At 40.2% G+C, this 21248-nt stretch overlaps 1 protein-coding gene across 1 annotated transcript in view; it reads right to left on the bottom strand.

The window, feature by feature from the left end:
• The window catches only part of CACHD1 (cache domain containing 1), a 219803-nt gene that overhangs the window by 73482 nt on the left and 125073 nt on the right, over positions 1–21248 (bottom strand). The window contains exon 4 of the mRNA XM_081307496.1: positions 4185–4291. Coding sequence (XP_081163622.1) covers positions 4185–4291 — 107 coding nt within the window. The remainder of the gene's footprint in view (positions 1–4184; positions 4292–21248) is intronic.

The following is a 21248-nucleotide window of genomic DNA, read 5'->3' on the forward strand; positions in this document are numbered from 1 at the left end:
TCAGCCTTTCATTCTATGCTGCTATTACACCTAGCACCTCTTCTCAGGCTCACTAGTGACTGTATGTTGCTAAATCCTGTGGTCAGGTTTCTAACCCTCACTTACTGGGACTGCCTGACAGTCAATCTCTCCCCAAGAAAGTGTTTTGAAACACTTTCATCACTTAGCTTCAGGGAGATGTTCCTCTTGGTTCTCTCCCTAGGAGACTGACTGTCCCTTCTGATTCCTTTTGGGTTGCTTCTGAAAGTCCTCTAAGTGACAAAGTGTCCCAAGACAGTCTCTGGAGTTCTTCTCTTTTCTAACTCCAGTCATCTGCTATATGATTTTAGCAAGTTCCATCCATGATTGAGGTATTACTACACCTAGACATGATGAGTCCCAAATTTAAATCTCTAGCCTGACCCTGTTCCTGGACTATAGGCCTGTATAGCCAACTGTCCAAAGTCCTTTCTCCTTAGGCATCTAATAAGCATCTCACTTAACTGCCTGTATCTTGGCCTTTCTCTTATCACAGCAGCTCAAATTAAGTAGACTGCTTCCCTGCATCAAACCCTCTGATGGCCTTAAATTTTATTCAGGCAAAAGCTAAAAATCCTTAAAATGGCCAGTAAGGAAAGGCTTTTGGTGATCCAGCCCTCAACTACTTATCTGACCTAATCTTCTACTCTCCTTCATCATTCACTCCATCACAGCTTCTTGCAGTTTGGAGCACACCAAACATTCTCCTAGCTCAAGACCCTTGCATGGGATATATTTCCACCAGTTATTCTCATGACTTACAGCCCCCACTTCTTCAGATCTCACCAATGAGCCCTTACATAAAACAGTAAGTCTCCTCCTGTTTCCACACCAAAACCCCAAACAACAGCATTCCCTGTCTCAACTCTGAATTATTTTTCCTTGAAAGCATCTGTCTTAGTCTGTTCTGTGCTGCTACAACAGAATACCACAGCCTGAGTAACTTATTTGGTTTATTTGGCTCACAGCTCTGGAGGTGGGAAATCTGAGGTCCAGGGACAGGATCTTCTGGAGGTCTTCTTGAAGCATGGTGGAAGGCATCACACGGGTGAAAGAGAGAATGAGACCAACTTGCAGCCTCAAGCGCTTTGATAATTGGCATCACCCATTCAGCAGGGTGAAGCCTCAAGATCTGAACACCTATCATTAGGCTCCTCTCATCAGGCTCACCTTGGGACACAGTGGAACCACAGAGGCACTCCTCATCATCGACCTGGGCATTTACTTGTCTATTTGTTCAAAATCTACAGCTCTTAACCTCTGAATTTTGTTCTTTGTTTTATTTATAGCTCCTGGCCTAGAATTTAACATGTAGAGAATGCTTAATAAATAACTGCTGAACACATTGTTATGTATTTATTTCCAATTGGTAGAGAAGAGGCAATAGCTTGGAAAAATTGCTTTTTCTGTATCCACGAAGAAAAAGGTATAATACTACTAGTAATGATGCATGAATTAGTTTTGTATGTCTGGGCTTTGGGAAATACTTTTGTCATGTTTAAGGATTTGATCCTTCAAAATAAGGAAATGGGGATGTGGCCCTGGCTGCAGAAGCTTCCAGAGCCTCCAAGGTCTGGCCTACCCACTGAGGTTGGTGGCCCTGGCAGGGGAGCCTCATTCTGGACACAAGTGAACATGCACCACCCGCCTGCCCCAATTTGCCCTTTCTTATTGTCCCAATCATAGAGCCAGGAGATAACAGAGCTTTGCTAGAAACTCAGCACCAGACTGAGGATCTGTTGTCAGAGATATGTTAAGCAAGGTATTAGCTATCAAAATAGAGAACAAACATATTTGAAAGTACAGTTAGTCAGCCATATCTATGGATTCACCCAAACTTTGATTAAAAATATTCAGAAATAAACTGAATCTGTACTGATCAGGTAAAAATTTTTTTTCTTGTCATCATTCCCTAACCAATAAGTATAGCAACTGTTTACTTAGTATTTACATAATACTAGGTATTATAAATAATCAGGAGCTGATATATAATAAGCTGATTATAAAAGCTATGAATGCTTAATTAAAATAAGAAAATAAAATACACCACTGTTCCATCACTTAAATATACCCACTATCATTAATGACTAGATCCTTCTAGATCTTGTTTGAATGAATAATGCATTGTTTTCTCTCTCTCTCTTTTTTATCAAATTATGAAAACAAGAATAAGATTTATTAACAGTGTAGAGACAGACGCAGTCAGCTTAACTCTAGGGACTTGGTGGTGCTGCTTGGGAGGCAACTATACTTGCATTTTGTATATTTCATAGGTAATCATATTACCAATAATATGATTAAATTATATTACCAATGACAAACTATTTCATATTGCATCATTTATGGTAATAATCATTTTCTCCAGAAATACTATAAAGTTTCTGTGATGTTACCAGTTGCACTAAAAATATCTTTTTTTCCTTAGTTATAGATAACAGTAGAATGTATTTGAACATAGTATACATATATGAAGTATAACGTCTCATTCTTGTGGTTGTACATGATGTAATGCACTGTTTTCTTTATTAATTCAAATAAATAATCTCACAAGTTTGCATGAATTGCAAAAAAGAATAACTACATACAATATTAAATTACCTTGTACATTTTTGGGACACACTTAGATCTGATTCTATTAAAAGATTGCTGCTTCAACCTCAAATCTTCAGACCCAGTCACATGTCTTGTGTTAATGAACTTTTTTTTCAGGGAAAGAGGTAAAGTACTGAATTTGAGAACCTGGAGAATAAAGTACCAGCTCTGAGCCCGGTGTCAGTTATGAAATCTTTCACACTTAATTTTTTTTTTTTTTTGGCCATTCCATACTTTTATCTACTTTTTTTCTGTTATTACTGAAAAATATTCTCATTTATCTTCCTTTCTAGCAGTAAACCTTACCTGCTCCTGAAGGCTTTCAGTTTCTCTGACCAATTAAAAAATTATTGACTTCGGTTGGGGTTGTGGCTCAGTGGTAGAGCACTTGCCTAGCACGTGTGAGGCCCTGGGTTCTATCCTCAGCATCACATTAAAAAATAAGTTAAAATAAAGATGTTGTGTCCAACTACAACTAAAAAAATAAATGTTAAAACAAAATTTTTAAAAAAATTATTGACTCTACTATATACTGGCCCAGAGAATACGTGCCTGGCATATTTGGATTGGACCATTTATCTAGCAGCTATAGTTTTATTATCTCTAAGAAATATAAAACTTATAAGTCTTTTTTTTTCCAGACCCAGTAGATTACCTGGTTTGTGTATACAGTGCCTCATGATTATATATTTCTTTCCCAGAGACTGGATGGGGCCCTACAAGTAAATGTTCTCATCCTATGGCTTCTCTCTTGGGTTCTGCATGTCTACAAAAGAACTGGGCTTTGGGAAATATATTTCTCATGTTCAAGGATTTTATCCTTCAACTTCCCAGTAATAAAGGAAAACTTAGGACCATTCTGGGCTTTGGCTTCTTCCTCAGTAATATCTAAAAATTGAGGCTGGTATTATTTCTAAAATTTCTTCCAGCTCCAAAAAGGTGAAGCCTCCAGGCTCTGAGATCCATCAATCAGCAAGTGTACACAAGACAAAATGGGAGAAACATGAAGTGGAACTCCAGGGCAAGAAAGCAGAGACATCATGTTACTCTGACGCTGTCAGGAGCTAGATAAACATAGGTACTTAGTAGTTATTACCAATGCGTGGACCTGAGTTCCAATGAGACAGGAAGAAAGTTTAACCTGAATCTATGATATTACGTGGTAACATTAACTGGTAGAAAACCTCTTCCATCATTCTTCCAGAAAACCCCCCAATTTAAAATTATAAATACGCAATGCATATGAAGTCCAACAATTCTTGTTGCAAACATAAGTAGGTCTCTAAAGTAACCTTTAAAATACAAATATAAAACACACAACAAACAAGATAATGGATTGAAGAGTCTAGCAAGGTCCTTGGCACATGCCATATGTATAACTAGACAGTAGACGCCAGCTTGATTTTTTTTTCCTCTCTCTCTATTGAGGGTTAACTTATCAGAAAGAAATATCCAATTTTGGGTATGTGATAATTTTCTTCAAAATGTGAGGGAAAATGTTTGAGGCAATACATGTATTCCACTTAAACTTGATAGAAAATAATTCACCCTTATAAAACAAACAAATTACTGACCTGAATTTAAGTCTCGTCCTGGATTGAAGGCTCGGCTATTAACAGTGGTGGAAAGTCGATCACAACTGATTGTTCTAGATACATTGGTATTAAAGTTCCCATCGAATCTGAAACAAAAGTAAAGTAAGATTAACAATGCTTATTTGGGGGTTTTCTGATCTAGAAAAACCAACCAACAAAAACAATAGTTCATACTATGTACAAAAAAGTTCAGCCAATAAACAGAAGAATAATAATTTAACATTAAAAACTTAAACATTAAAAAAAAATTCAGGGTCGGAGGAGGAAGATGGAGGCGAAGGGAGTGCATCACCCCAGTGCGCCGTGTCACTGTGCGGGAGAAAGACGAGGTGAAACAGCTGAAGGCTATCTTGTTGGGAATTTCCAGTGAAATTGAGGTGCTCCAGAATCTCGTGGATGGATTTCCATCGCGTGAGGTTCGGCTGCGATTTCTCCGCACGGAGGGTCACGCCCCGCAGCTGGAGTCTGCGGCGCGTGCTGGGAAGCGGCGAAGTGCCGGAGCGGGGGTTCAGCGATGCGGATTCTGGGGGCTCCTGCCAGTGGTGCAATGGCCGTGCTTAGTGCTGAGTTCCGGCTTTGGGACAGAGGAGAGAAGCGGTCCAGTTCGGTTCTCGACACCGGTCGGACCACGGAGGAGGACAGCAGCCGCCATCTTGGAGAGCTGATATATTCATCCCTGTTTTCTACTGATCTCAGCTCATTCAGCTACGGAACAGGTGATTTCAGGCTGGTATTTGCCTGCGTCTCGCAGACAGATCGCTCAGGCTCGGGGCTGGAGAACCAGTGGAGAATACTCCTAGGGGCTCGCTCCTGGCAAGGCGTGCGCCGGGCTCTGAGCGGCCGGATTCTAGTTCCAGGGGCTGCTTTGGCCCAGGGCTGGGGAACCTGCGGAGACTGCGTGTTGAGGCCAGCTCCAAGTGGAGCGTGCGCTGAGCTCGGGGCGGCTGTGTTCTGACTCCTGGAACAGTTTTGGCCCGGGGCTGGGGAGCCCGCGGGGACTGCATCTTTGAGCCTGCTCCCAGCGGAGCGTGCACCGAGCTTGGAGAGCTTGGAGCGGCCGGGGTCTGGCTCCCGGAGTTGCTTTGGCCTGGGGCAGGGGAACCCGCGGGGGTTGCTCCTTGGAGCCTGCTCCTAGCGGAGCGTGAGCCGGGATTGGAGAGGCCGGGTTCTGGCTCCTGAAGCTGCTTTGGCCCAGGGTTGGGGAACCTGCAGTGACTGCTTCTCGGTCCGGGTCCTGCTGGGTGCTGTGGGGGCCAGGGGGGCAGAGTGGAGCTGCCGCCTGTGCCCAGAGCAGGCCAAGTGACCCGCCGGCGTGGTATCACGACACCCCAACTGCAGCTGGGGCCGAAGAGAGTAGCCACCCACGCCTAGAACAGGACCAGCGACCCAATGGCGTGGTAGCCAAGTCACCCCATTTGGAGTAGGGGCTGCGCAGAGCCGCCGTCTGAGCCTGCAAGGTAGGCAGACCTGCGATCCACTGGCAGGACAGGCCCAGTAGCCTGCCAGTGTGGTGGACACGTAGCACCGAGGCAGTCACGTCACACTGGTTGGAGTGGGGGTGGAGCAGAGCCGCCGCCGGTGTCCGGAAAAGGCCCAGCGACCCGTTGGAGAGGCAGTCAGGTACCCCCATTGGAAGTGGGGGCTGAGCAGAACTGCCGCCCGAGCCCGCAAGGTAGGCAGACCTGCGACCCACCGGCGGAACAGGCCTAGAGGCCTGCCAGCGTGGTACACACGTCACACCAATTGGAGTAGGGGCGGAGCAGAGCCGCCGCCCACATCCGGATCAGGACCAATGACCCGAGGGCGTGGTAGTTACGTCACCACAATTGGAGTGCTGGCAGAGCAGAGCCGCCACCCGCGCCCACAGGGTGGGCAGACCTGCGACCGACCAGAGTGGTAGACAGATCACCCTAATTAGAGGAGGAGCACAGCCACTACCCGCCCTGCAAGGGATATTTTCCAACTATACAAGAGCAATATAAATAAATAGGGGGAAAATTTAAAAAACACAACAGTTTCACCAAGCAGAAAGAAACGCGAGCAGTATGAAAAGGAAAGAAAGGACCACAAGCAATGCAGGTCAACTCAACTTTAGAAGAGGTAATAGCTGCAACAGATGCAATGTCAGAAAAAGAGTTCAGGATATACATGCTTCAGATGATCTGGAGTCTCAAGGAAGACATGAGACAGCAAAATCAGACAATGAAAGATCACTTTGACAAGGAACTACATAAACAAATCCAGGAAGTAAAAGATCAATTACACAGGGAGATAGAGGTAATAAAAAACAAACAAATAGAAATCCTAGAAATGCAGGAAGCAATAAACCAACTTAAAAACTCAATTGAGAATACTACCAGCAGAGTAGATCACTTAGAAGATAGAACATCAGACAATGAAGACAAAGTATTTCAACTTGAAAAGAACATAGACAGCTCAGCAAGTCTGCTAAGAAACCATGAGCAGAACATCCAAGAAATATGGGATAACATTAAAAGACCAAACTTAAGAGTCATTGGGATACAGGAAGGCACAGAGCTCCAAACCAAAGGAATAAACAATCTATTCAATGAAATAATACGAGAAAACTTCCCAGACTTGAAGAACGAGACAGAATCCCAAATCCTAGAAGCCTATAGGACTCCGAATGTGCATAATCATAAGAGATCCACACCTAGACACATTATAATGAAGATGCCCAACATACAGAATAAGGAGAGAATTTTAAAAGCTACAAGAGAAAGGAAGCAGATTACATTTAGGGGTAAACCAATCAGGATAACAGCTGATCTCTCAACACAGACTCTGAAAGCTAGAAGATCCTAGAATAACATTTTTCAAACACTGAAAGAAAATGGGTTCCAACCAAGAATTGTGTATCCAGCGAAATCAAGCTTTAGGATGGAAGATGAAATTAAAACCTTCCACGATAAACAAAAGTTAAAAGAATTCGCAGCTAGAAAACCATCTCTTCAAAAAATCCTTGGCAAAACATTACAGGAAGAGGAAATGGAAAATAACAATGAAAACCAACAGTGGGAGGTAGGACAGTAAAGGAGGGGAAAGTAATCAAAGAGGAAAACAAATCAGGTTTAGTAACATTAATAAACAAATATGGCTGGAAGAACAAACCATATCTCAATAATAACCCTAAATGTTAATGGCTTAAACTCACCAATTAAGAGACACAGGCTAGTTGAATGGATCACAAAACAAGACCCAACAATATGCTGCCTACAGGAGACGCATTTGATAGGAAAAGATATACATAGACTGAAGGTGAAAGGTTGGGAAAAATCATACCACTCATATGGACTGCGGAAACAAGCAGGAGTGTCCATACTCATATCTAATAAAATAGATTTCAAGCCAAAGTTAATCAACAGGGATAAAGAGGGACACTACATACTGCTCAAGGGAACCATACACCAACAAGACATAACAATCATAAATATATATGCCCCAAACAATGGTGCAGCTATGTTCGTCAAGCAAACTCTTCTCAAGTTCAAGAGTCTAATAGACCACCATACAATAATCATGGGAGACTTCAACACACCTCTCTCACCACTGGACAGATCTTCCAAACAAAAGTTAAATAAGGAAACTATAGAACTCAATAACACAATTAACAACCTAGACTTAATTGACATATATAGAATATACCACACAACATCAAGGAGTTACACTTTTTTCTCAGCAGCACATGGATCCTTCTCAAAAATAGATCATATATTATGTCACAGGGCAACTCTTAGACAATATAAAGGACTAGAGATAATACCATGCATCCTATCTGATCATAATGGAATGAAACTGAAAATCAACGATAAAAGAAGGAAGGAAAAATCATGCATCACTTGGAGAATGAACAATAGGTTACTGAATGATCAATGGGTTTTAGAAGACATCAAGGAGGAAATTAAAAACTTCTTAGAGTTAAATGAAAACACAGACACAACATATCGGAATCTATGGGACACATTGAAAGCAGTTCTAAGAGGAAAATTCATTGCTTGGAGTTCATTCCTTAAAAAAAGAAAAAACCAACAAATAAATGATCTCATACTTCATCTCAAAATCCTAGAAAAAGAAGAGCAAAACAACAGCAAATGTAGCAAAAGGCAAGAAATAATTAAAATCAGAGCTGAAATTAATGAAATTGAAACAAAAGAAACAATTGAAAAAATTGACAAAACTAAAAGTTGGTTCTTTGAAAAAATAAATAAAATCGACAGACCCTTAGCCATGCTAACGAAGAGAAAAAGAGAGAGAACTCAAATTACTAGCATACGGGATGAAAAAGGCAATATCACAACAGACACTTCAGAAATACAGAAGATAATCAGAAATTATTTTGAAGCCTTATATTCCAATAAAATAGAAGATAGTGAAGGCATAGATAAATTTCTTAAGTCATATGATCTTCCCAGATTGAGTCAGGAGGATATAGACAACCTAAACAGACCAATAACAATAGAGGAAATAGAAGAAACCATCAAAAGACTACCAACTAAGAAAAGCCCAGGACCGGATGGGTATACAGCAGAGTTTTACAAAACCTTTAAAGAGGGACTAACACCAATACTTTTCAAGCTATTTCAGGAAATAGAAAAAGAGGGAGAACTTCCAAATACATTCTACGAGGCCAACATCACCCTGATGCCTAAACCAGACAAAGACACTTCAAAGAAAACTACAGACCAATATCTCTAATGAACCTAGATGCAAAAATCCTCAATAAAATTCTGGCGAATCGGATTCAAAAACATATCAAAAAAATTATACACCATGATCAAGTAGGATTCATCCCTGGGATGCAAGGCTGGTTCAATATACGGAAATCAATAAATGTTATTCACCACATCAATAGACTTAAAAATAAGAACCATATGATCATCTCGATAGATGCAGAAAAAGCATTCGACAAAGTACAGCATCCCTTTATGTTCAAAACTCTAGAAAAATTAGGGATAACAGGATCATACCTCAACATTGTAAAAGCAATCTATGCTAAGCCTCAGGCTAGCATCATTCTGAATGGAGAAAAATTGAAGGCATTCCCTCTAAGATCTGGTACAAGACAGGGATGCCCTCTCTCACCACTTCTGTTCAACATAGTCCTCGAAACACTGGCCAGAGCAATCAGACAGACGAAAGAAATTAAAGGCATAAAAATAGGAAAAGAAGAACTTAAATTATCACTATTTGCAGATGACATGATTCTATAACTAGCAGACCCAAAAGGGTCTACAAAGAAACTATTAGAGCTAATAAATGAATTCAGCAAAGTGGCAGGATATAAAATCAACACGCATAAATCAAATGCATTCCTGTATATCAGCGACAAATCCTCTGAAACGGAAATGAGGACAACTACTCCATTCACAATATGCCCCCCCAAAATAAAATACTTGGGAATCAACGTAACAAAAGAGGTGAAAGACTTGTACAATGAAAACTACAGAACCCTAAAGAGAGATATAGAAGAAGACCTTAGAAGATGGAAAAATATACCCTGTTCATGGATAGGCAGAACTAACATTATCAAAATGGCGATATTACCAAAAGTTCTCTATAAGTTCAATGCAATGCCAATCAAAATCCCAACAGCATTTCTTGTAGAAATAGATAAAACAATCAGGAAATTCATATGGAATAATAAAAGACCCAGAATAGGAAAAACAATGCTAAGCAGGAAGTGTGAATCAGGCGGTATAGCGATACCAGACTTCAAACTATACTACAGAGCAATAGTAACAAAAACAGCATGGTACTGGTACCAAAACAGGCGGGTGGACCAATGGTACAGAATAGAGGACACAGTAACCAATCCACAAAACTACAACTATCTTATATTTGATAAAGGGGCTAAAAGCATGCAATGGAGGAAGGATAGCATCTTCAAAAAATGGTGCTGGGAAAACTGGAAATCCATTTGCATCAAAATGAAACTGAATCCCTTTCTCTCGCCATGCACAAAAGTTAACTCAAAATGGATCAAGGAGCTCGATATTAAATCAGAGACACGGTGTCTGATAGAAGAAAAAGTTGGCTATGATCTACATACTGTGGGGTCGGGCTCCAAATTCCTCAATAGGACACCCATAGCGCAAGAGTTAACAAATAGAATCAACAAATGGGACTTACTCAAACTAAAAAGTTTTTTCTCAGCAAAAGAAATAATAAGAGAGGTAAACAGGGAGCCTACATCCTGGGAACAAATCTTTACTCCACACACTTCAGATAGAGCCCTAATATCCAGAATATACAAAGAACTCAAAAAATTAGACAATAAGATAACAAATAACCCAATCAACAAATGGGCCAAGGACCTGAACAGACACTTCTCAGAGGAGGACATACAATCAATTAATAAGTACATGAAAAAATGCTCACCATCGCTAGCAGTCAGAGAAATGCAAATCAAAACCACCCTAAGATACCATCTCACTCCAGTAAGATTGGCAGCCATTATGAAGTCCAACAACAACAAGTGCTGGAGAGGATGCGGGGAAAAGGGTACACTTGTTCATTGTTGGTGGGACTGCAAATTGGTGCAGCCAATTTGGAAAGCAGTATGGAGATTTCTTGGAAAGCTGGGAATGGAACCACCATTTGACCCAGCTATTCCCCTTCTCGGTCTATTCCCTAAAGACCTAATAAGAGCATGCTACAGGAACACTGCTACATCGATGTTCATAGCAGCACAATTCACGATAGCAAGATTGTGGAACCAACCTAGATGCCCTTCAATAGATGAATGGATAAAAAAACTGTGGCATTTATACACAATGGAGTATTACTCTGTTTTAAAAAATGACAAAATCATAGAATTTGGAGGGAAATGGATGGCATTAGAGCAGATTATGCTAAGTGAAGCTAGCCAATCCTTAAAAAACAAATGCCAAATGACTGCTTTGATATAAGGTGAGTAACCAAGGACAGGGTAGGGAAGAAGAGCTTGAGAAGAAGATTAACATTAAACAGGGATGAGAGGTGGGAGGGAAAGGGAGTGAGAAGGGACATCGCATAGAAATGGAAGGTGATCCTCAGGGTTTTACAAAATTACATATAAGAGGAAATGAGGGGTAAGAGAAGAATAATACAAGTGGAAGAAATGATTTACAGTAGAGGGGGTAGAGAGAGAAATGGGGAGGGGAGGGGAGGGGAGGGGGGATAGTAGAGAATAGGATAGACAGCAGAATACATCAGACACTAGAATGGCAATATGTAAATCAATGGAAGTGTAATTGATGTGATACAGCAATCTGTATATGGGGTAAAAATGGGAGTTCATAACCCACTTGAATCGAACTGTGAAATATGATATTAAGAACTATGTAACGTTTTGAACGACCAACAATAAAAAAAAAAATAAAAATAAAAATAAAAAATTCAGGCCTGGGATGTAACTCAGCAACAGAGTACCAGCCTAGGATACATGAGGCCCTGGATTCTATCCCCAGCCTTTAAAAACAAAACAAAATATCAATATAATATGGGAAAAACAAACATCTGTGTCTAAAAAATTTAGAAATCAAATTCAATGCTAAGGGGATTAAAAAAATAGATGACAAAATTCAGACTGACTAAAATCATGAAAATTCAGACTTGAGCTCTGGGGTTACATGTGAAATCATATACTTTAAATTATCCTATTTGAAAACAAATGAAATAGTACAAAAATAGATAGTATTGAAAGGGACATAATAAGTCTCGATCTGAAGCTCTTCTGTGTCTCTACTAAATTGTGTGACCTTGGGAAATTTAATAAATTTTTCTGAGCCTTAGTTTCCTTATCTGAAAAAAAGAGAGATAATAAAATTTACTTTCCAAAGCTGTCAGAAAGATTAGAAATAATGTATGTCAGTTCCTCTCTCAGTACAGACACAGAACTTCTACCTGCTAGACTGTAACGCAAATAAGGCCAAGGTCTTTTTGATTTTCAGTGTGGTAGTACAATGCTACTATCATAGGCAAAATAACAGTACAACTCTGGATCATAGCAGATCAAGAATACCTATTAGTAATCAATTGCTCATTTGCTAGAGAAAACAACAATCTGAAAAAATGTATGAGGAACATGGGCCAATAAATTTATATATAGTCATTAAGAGTATTTTTAAGCAAATCTAATCCAAATGTATCAAAAGAGATTTTAAACTTCCATGTAACTTGTTTAGGTTTCAGATGAGAGGTCTCCTGAAATTTCTTTGAGATACTCAAAAGAACTCAAGCTTATATTAGGATTTTTTAAAACTTGGGGTAAAATGTGTAATTAATGAAATTCCATGAGCACATAACTTAGGAGAGGTGCTCTTCAAAATCAAGATCCATTTGATCTTGAACTCCATTGTCTGTTGGTCACATCTCATAATAGATATGAATTATTAAAATCACATTGGTTGAATAAACAAGGAAGCTAGAATTTCACGAAGTACGTCAGTTTCAACAGCAGAAGTTAAAAGTTTTGTTTTGTTACACAGCACCTCAAAGAAGGAGATAACTGAATTTCACAGTCCTTTAGGGCTGTAGCTCATGGGTAGAATACTTGCCTACCATGCATGAAGCCCTGGCTTCCACCCCCCAGCACCACAAAAAGGGGAAAAACATGGAGTCCTTTAGTCTAGCCTCTAGCCCAGTGCAGAATTACATCAACATGAACTGTGCCTCAAAGGACACAGTTGCTTCACCAACAAAGTTGCTCTTCCTTGGACCTGCTCCAATTTGTCTAGACGAGAAGACTGCTGCCTTAAAAGCCACAGATGGGGAGAAAAAAGAAGAGATTAACACAGCAGCAGCTGCCCCTGTGTGTGTGCTGGCAAAGCAGCATCACCATAATCTCACTCCTCTTCATGTGCTAGCTAGCCATGAAAAGGCAGTTTCTTTATGAAACACTTTTATAGAAGGCCAGAAAATAAATACTTTAGGCTTTGTTGGGCCATAAGGTCTGTTGCAACTATTCAACTCTGCCATTATAGTGGGAAGGCAGCCACAGAGAATATATAAAGAGTTGAGTGTGGCTGGCTTCCAATAAAACTTCATTTTCAAAAGTAGGTGGTGTGTCAGACTTGTTTCACCACCCCTGGTCTAGACCAGGGCAGGCCAAGGGAATTCTCCAAGATGATGAATAGGCACAGTCTTTGCACTGCCCAGTATAGTGTAGCCCACATGTGGCTACTAAGCATTGGAAATGTGACTAGTGTAAGGCAGACACCAAATTTCCTGTTTTATTTAATCTTTAAGATGAATAGTCACTGAAGAACAGTTGCCGTATTGGACAAGGGAAGTCTAGAAGGGTCTTTTGACTGTTTACCTCCTCATCCTTCAGGGCTATGTTCACACACCAGTTCCTTAGGAAGACCTATTCTGACAGTGGGTACTTGTATAGAGTACTTCCATATTCTCTCAAAACACAATTTTAAATTTATGGTTCTGTGTATTTTTTTTTTTTTAAACCCAGGGGCACTTACCACTGAGTTACTTCCCAACCCTCTTTTGTATTTTGTTTTGAGACAGGGTATTACTAATTTGTTGAGGAAAGCCTCAAACTCGCCATCTTCCTACTTCAGCCTTTCGAGTTGCTGGGATTACAGATTGCATGGGCCACTGTGCCTGGCTTGTTTGTGTACTTTTTATAGATAGATTTTATAGATCAGGTGCTATAAATAGAAAGGTTTCCCAGGAAGGCAGACATTATATCTTGTTGGTTTTGCTCACCATTTTGTACATAATACTTAGCACTGTTCTTGTCAAAAGTAGGTGCTCATATTAGCTGGTCTTTCATGAATATCCATGGAGCCTGGCCCTGGTTTTTGGACTCTTCTCAGGATCCAGAAATCTTAGCAAGGCAGGCATGTGACTCATTTGAATGGTTATAAATGACTGCAATTCTAGCTACTCCACAGTCACCTGGGAAGCATGCTGGAATGTGGATTCCTAGATCTATCCTTGGAGAGTTTGATTTTAGTGAGGCTGGGGTAAGGTACAGGAATTTGACTTTTGACAGCCTCTGAGAAAAAAGAAACACTCTTCCAAATCAAGATGAAGAGCCCTTTGCTTCTGCCATGAAAATTCTTTTAGAAATAAAGCAATCAAATTCCTCAGTTTTCCAGTATGCCTAAAAGAGACTAGGGACAGAGGATCTTCCAGTTTGATTTGGGCTCAAAGAGGACAGAGTAGTTTTTAGGTATGTCTGCATCTCACAATCTCACCACTGAACTTTGCTATACAAATTATGAACCCCTTTCGTGGTAGAGAAAAATGGCACTAAGGGTCACATAGCAAGTCAGGGACCTAAGACAGACTTGAATCCACAACCCAACTCCTTTCCAGGGATGAGTCACACACCACTCTGTCTCATTTAAGTGATGCATAAGGGAGAACTTGCAGAAAGGGGCAACTCAGGATGGGTACTGAAAAATCATCCCAGGAAAAGTGTAGGCTTGCATAAGAGCCTTGTCTGCCTGGATGGAGCGTCCATGGCCAGGACCTCTGCGATCACCCTGGAGGCTTAGATTCCTTGGGCTTTTTGTGAAATGATAACTGGTTCAGGGGAACCAAGGAGACGAGGGGAACTATTACTATGGATCACTTTACTTCCTTCATTGCGAAGATCAACTTTAAAAACATTAAAGAGAACATTTTACAACAATAAAAATGGAAGTGAATCATTAACAAAAGTCCGTGCTTAGTAAACATTTGTCAGTCATAAAAGAGTTTCATGATGTAATACTTGTCATCAATAATCTATCCAGGGCTAGGGCTGTAGCTCAGTGGCAAAGCGCTTGCCTAGCATGCGTGAGGTAATGGGTTTGATCCTCAGCACCACATAAAAAAATTAACAAAATAAAGGCATTCTGTCCATCTACAACTACAAAAATAAAATAAAATAAAAATAACCTAAGAGCCTTCTCTTCCACTAACTCCCAGCCTACACTTGTTATCACACTGGTCCCTCAACAGGTACTTCCTGTTGGATCCACCTCAGACTCTCCAGTCCACTGCACCTGTTCTTCAAGGCTCAGTTCAACTCATCTTCCTCTCTCAAATTCCTCCCATCAGTCCAGCTGATAATAAGTCCTTCCTCCTTCAAGCTGACGAGTCTGTTTTTTAAACATATGACTTTTTTTCCCTTAATGTTTATGTTCCTTTGGAATCGGGCTTATCATAGTCATATCCATTGGACACAGATTGTTTTTAGATTCTGCTTTTATCAACAAAATACAAATGAATTACTTTAGTCTATTTGGGTTGCTGTAACAGATCACCATAAACCAGGTGACATTGTGGCTTTAGTAGATTCAGTATTCGGTGAAAGCCCACTTTTTGGCTCAGAGATGACACCTTCTCACGGTTTCTTCAGTGAAAGGGGCCAGCAGTTCCCAGGGGCCTCTTTTGTACAGACACTAATCCTACCCATGGGCTCCGCCCTTATGATCTAATCACTCCCCAAAGGCCCCTAATATTTCTCCTCAGATGATCACATTGGTGGTTAGGTTTCAACATACAAATTTTAGTGGGGGAAGGCCCATGAATATGCAAACATTGAAAAGATTTGTTGTAAGCAACAAGCAAATTATCTCAATTATTTTGCTTGACTCACCTACCAAATAAAGGTGCATTAAGTGGGGATGAGATGCCAAAAGATTTTGCTATGGAATCCCTGTTAACTGATACCCCTCCCTGCTCCAGGGAGCTCTTGAAAACTCTTGAATTCTCTCTAGAACCTTTCATGTACTTGAGTGGTCTTAGTTTCCCCCAATGGGACTGTAAGTTACTTGAGAACTTATTTTTTTCTCTTAGGTCTAACACATTGCTGGGAATGTGGGGTATGCCATAAATTTTTATTGGCTGATTGAATAATGAGAAAGGGCAGAGAGCTAAGTCACCAGAAGGCTCTGGGCATTTTGTTCAGTAATATTCATTGAACAGCTACTTAATCTCACAATAGATTGGATGGCTTTAAGTTCTCTCACACGTACTGCACCTCAGCCACAGAACACACACCCATCCACCAGCCAAGTTCACATGAAAAACCTGGAAATAAGCCCTACTCTGCTGCTTTTCTCACTAACTGCACCACTGACCTGCCAGTCTGGTAAGGAAGTAAGTGTCAGTAGGGGCTTAAGAGATACAAAAGGAAAAGTGTGTCCAGACATAGGAGGAAAAGATGGGCCACCTAGGCTAGGAGGAGAATTCTTCCAAGCAAATGTAAAAGGGGATCATCTCTCTGCCCTTCACTCTCGCATGCTAATGCTGCTGCTCTGTCTGGATTCCAGACCCTACTTGACTCCAGCACAGGAGTGAAACACGCTTAGCCATCCTCGTTAGCTACCTCTGGGCCCTGGAGGAACAGTTGCCTCAGCCAAAAACAGGAATGTGTTTTATGCACGTGCGCCTTTGAGGAAAGTGATTTATAAAAAGCAGTATGCTGTTCACCCTGATTTGGAGACTGTGGGAAATATCAAGTTCACGCTTGAGATACTTTATAAAGCAGGTCAATTACTCTTTGGAGTAAATGAAAAGATTTCACATTGAGAAGTATATTAGTTGCCAGTCACATTTATATAATTCCAGGCTTATTAAAAGGTCAAGAACTAGTAAAAATCATAGATTATCATGTAAAATGAGGTGGCAATTCACTTTAAGAAGTTTTGTATACTTCATTCTTTATATGCATGCTTTAAAAAAAAAATAATGGTAATAGAAAAATCCTATCTAAATCTCCTTTAGACCTTGGCTCTAAAAACTGGAGATATTGGATTAAAACTGCTTCCTATACTTTTCATAAGAAAAAAAACAGTTCCTGAAATTCAGTTTCAAGAGAAATAACTCCATCTCTTACCCCCTTAAGAAAAAAAGAAAAAGAAAAAAAAAAACTTCCTTCTGGATTTACTTTCATGAACAACTGATCGAAACTGCATCCCGAGGGAGAAAACAGAACTGTGACTCCCACTTTGATCTCTTCTCCATGGAGAAATTCACTCCCTGCCTGCCTTGCAAGATGTTCATTTGATTGACGTTTGCTCTGATGTGCAAACTGCTTTGAACTTCAGACATTTAATTCCCATCAGGCTGCAGTCATTTTTATTCTCCTTCAACAGGATTTACAAGCAGGAGATCAGCAAATGTAGAAGATAAAATAAATTTGCAGAAGCTTTGAATCTTACATCAAAACAGTGTTCAAGTGAGTTCCAATTGGATTTCATTCAGCCTCGATTCACAGTGTAAATCAACTTTGCAGTGGAGTCCCAGTTTAGAAAGAAAAAGATATGAAAGACACACACACACACACACACACACACACACCAGTTGGGGTTTACTTCCTGAATCTTATTTGGTCTTTGTTTAAATTTCCTAGGGAAGGTGATTTGCCAGGCAAATCACTTTGAATCCTGGATTTTTCCTTAACATTTCCAGGGAAGCCTGCCCAATTTATCACATAGCGCACAAAAACCACACCCCTGTGTGGATTTGCAAGAGTGGTGGTGAAATACGGTATTGTTCATGGATACGTTTTTAAGGCAATGATTTAAAAAGCAAATCCCTGTGGATTTCTCTGAAGAGCAAGGCTTAAAGCGACTGAGTCCATATACAAAGCTAATATAATGATGGCTATTGGGGCAGGGGATATTTTTTACTTGTTTGCTTGTTTCTAATCACTGCTAAAATGCTGAGACAAGTGCAAAAGGTTAAAAAAATATCCTTTCTACTGAAAGCAAAACCTGCTATCAGTTCAGGAGTAACTGTAAAACAAACCCCACGAGGCTCTCAATGGAGTTGGTGGCTGCTGCTGTTTTAAGAACATCACACATTTGTCTGGGAAGCAAAGGAGACCAAAAGCCCTCACTGGTAGCTGCCAGGGCCTCTAAAGGAAGGTGTGGACACTAGAAACAGCCTGGCCCTAGTGACAGCCTCACAGTGTCTGGCTTGCTGTGACTTGGAGACACAGCTCTTCACCTCCATTCAATCAGATTCCCGCCTGCTCATTCTTTCTGGGAAGAGGTTGCTCTCCAAATATTTGAGCAACACCAGTTGAAAAGAATTAAACAAGAACCCCCTTATCTTCCACTTAACCACCCATGAGAATAAAGTTAAACAAAGAAAGAGCTAAGATAAAAATCAAACATCTGCACTGGCAAATATTTAAACTCTGTTTGAATGTTGGAGGAAAAGGGTAAGAGTAGGATCTCTTCAAAAAGGAACCATCACATTTATAAAGTCAATGATACTCGACTCCCCCCACCCCACCAGTTTACTTATTCAAACACCTAAATTAATGGGCAAACTGAAAAGCTGTCAAATAACGTGTAATCATGTTCCGAGAAATGGTTTTTCCTTCCATCTCTGCAGAGATGGGAGTGATAAGTCACATTCTTTTTGTTCTTATCAGTAATGAGGATTAAACTTTCAGGGTTCAGCAATTCAGCCAGTCTGGAAACAAGGGCTGACTTCAAATGCCCTTGGAAGGTAAGGCTTTCAGAGTAAAAAGTACCTCTCTCTCTAGCAAGGTCTCAGTATCACAGGGACAACCATATTTGTTTTTAACCATTCCCCCACCACAGTAGATCACCAAGGAGGCCCTGACTTTGTGATCTCAGGTCTTCCTTCCATACACCAACAGGGATTATTATCTGTTTTTCACAAAAGCTTGGGAGATTGCACAGGGTGGCATCTAGGGGGAACTGGAAGTGGGTCCACAACCATGTCAAACATTTATCCCTGTCTTCCTCATCAGCAGGTTGGAATGTGGGCACAAGAATAAGAAATAAGGGCACCTTTGCAAAGAAAAAACAGGCAGGGAGTAGTGGCCTGGTGGGATCCACAAGCTCTCTTTATGCTGCTACCTAGCGCCTCTGACCACTAGTCACCTGCACTCTGGTAATGCCTCAACTCACTTTACAGATATTTATCTGGATGCTTTTCTTGCTTGGAGGACACAAAGGGAGAGAGCTCTTTGCTTCTGCCTCCTCATCTCAGGCCTAGCCCACGGTCAGACCAGGGAAGAGTTCAGTCACTATCTGCTGAATGAATAAAAGTAGAAAACCTAGAGGGCTGAGACTTTAACTCAACATTAAAAAGTTAATAAAATAATGAGTATTAAGATAGAAATGCAAATCACCATACCAGATAAAGCAAGTCCCAAGAAAGAAGCAGAATGGTTTTTAAATCTAGGTCTTCTTTGAAAACACTTTGCTATTTCAGCCCAATAAAACACACAAAAAGCTTAGGGGGAGGTTTTTGGTTTTCAGCTATGATGGGATCTATTTCTTAGTTGACTAGTTAGTTTGCTTTAAAAATCAGATTTTTAAAAGAAAGAAAATTCCTAAACAACTCTGCCTAAAATCCATAAAAGGCAGCTAGTGAAATTCAATGCTGGAAGCCATGAGGCAGGTCTCCCAGGCCTCTGCCAGTGAAGGTCACTCAGAGAAATCCAGAAAGCAAATTCTCAGCAGAGCCAAAGGCAGGTGCTTTCTACCGCACTGTGAGGTGCTCACCAAGAGTACCACAGACACACACAGACACGCACACACAGACAGACAGACAGACACATACACACACACACACACACACACACAGAAATCACACAAACTGCTGTGGGAACATGGCTTTAGACTGGAAAACAAACTAGCCAGACTACAAGGGTTTTCTACTCAGTCAATTTAGAATCATGAATGCTCATTCAGTAGCCTCAACAGAAATTCCAAGAAGGAACACGTAGTTCAGCATTTCAATGGCAGAAGAACCACTCCAATTTTACCTTTGGTCAAAGTATTTTATCATTAATAAAGAACCACATTTGGCATCAGGAAACCAAACTCACTCCCCTGAGCTCTACCACAATCTCTCTGATCCTCTTTCTGTATGTGTAAGATGGAAAGGGCCCTACCTTGGGCAGAAATAGTTCCTATCCAACCAGGTTGTTCAGAAATCACACAGAGGATGTAATGTAAATGAATTAATATTTACAGAAATAAAAAAAGAAGAAAGTATTTACTGAGGTATAAACATGTTACTCTTTTTATATAAATTACCCAATGTAACTGAGTAGGTTTTCAGAAAGACAAAGTGCTCTGCTTCATTGAATTTTGAGCTCAACCAAGTCCTTCTGGCAGTCCTATCCATAAAGGCTGTATTGGTAACATTTACTTTGCCTTCAGGTAACAGCAATTGTTAAAGAAACTGGAAATGGAGTGCGAGATGGTAAGGGAGGGAGACCAACATGAAAGAGTAAGATCTGTCATACTGTCACACTGTACTTTGCAACTAAAACACAAAACACAACTCAGTTGTCCAGAACCAAGCTTGTCAGATTATTTGACCTGTGACACAGAACAAAAGAACAAGAGTCATAAGCACAAAAGTTCCGTGCTAAGCCACAATGTTTTATTTCACATAAGAACAGTAATAATAATAAATAAAACATGTGGAGTTAGGTATTTTACTTCGTCCGTGTGCACTATCTTTAAAATGGAGTAGAAAAAGAAAAAAAAAAGGTGTTGCCTATATTTGGTTCAGCTATTATATCTAGAAACATTTTATAAAAAAACTCCACTATTCATTCATACAAAACATTAAGGTAGACATTCCTGGGGGTAGATATAACAGTTACCCTCATCTGATCATCACACATTGAATACATGTAATAGAACATGAAAGTGTACCCTATAAACACATAAAATTACTATGTGTCAATTAAAATAAGAATGCATTAAAAATAAGTCTACACATTTCAATTTTGCTCTCTCTCCTGAGCTGCCATGCACATAACATAGTTATGGGGCAAAAATATTTTGGTGATGAAAATAAAATGATGCTGTATGTTAATCTCAACTGCTTGCCAAACATCTCTGAAGGGTGATCTTCATGCAACTCAAAATCCAAATCAGCATGTTCATACTAAGTCCTTTTTCCTCTTAAAAATCTTTTGCTCTTCTATTTGCCCTTTAGTAGCAGACCCTCATCCTCTAAGATGCTCAATTTAACCTGTTAAGTTCCATCATCCCAGATGTGGGACACCACTTAAACTGAACACCC

Source organism: Spermophilus citellus (genome assembly GCF_964194105.1).
Source record: "Spermophilus citellus genome assembly, chromosome: 9".
Lineage (NCBI taxonomy): Eukaryota > Metazoa > Chordata > Mammalia > Rodentia > Sciuridae > Spermophilus > Spermophilus citellus.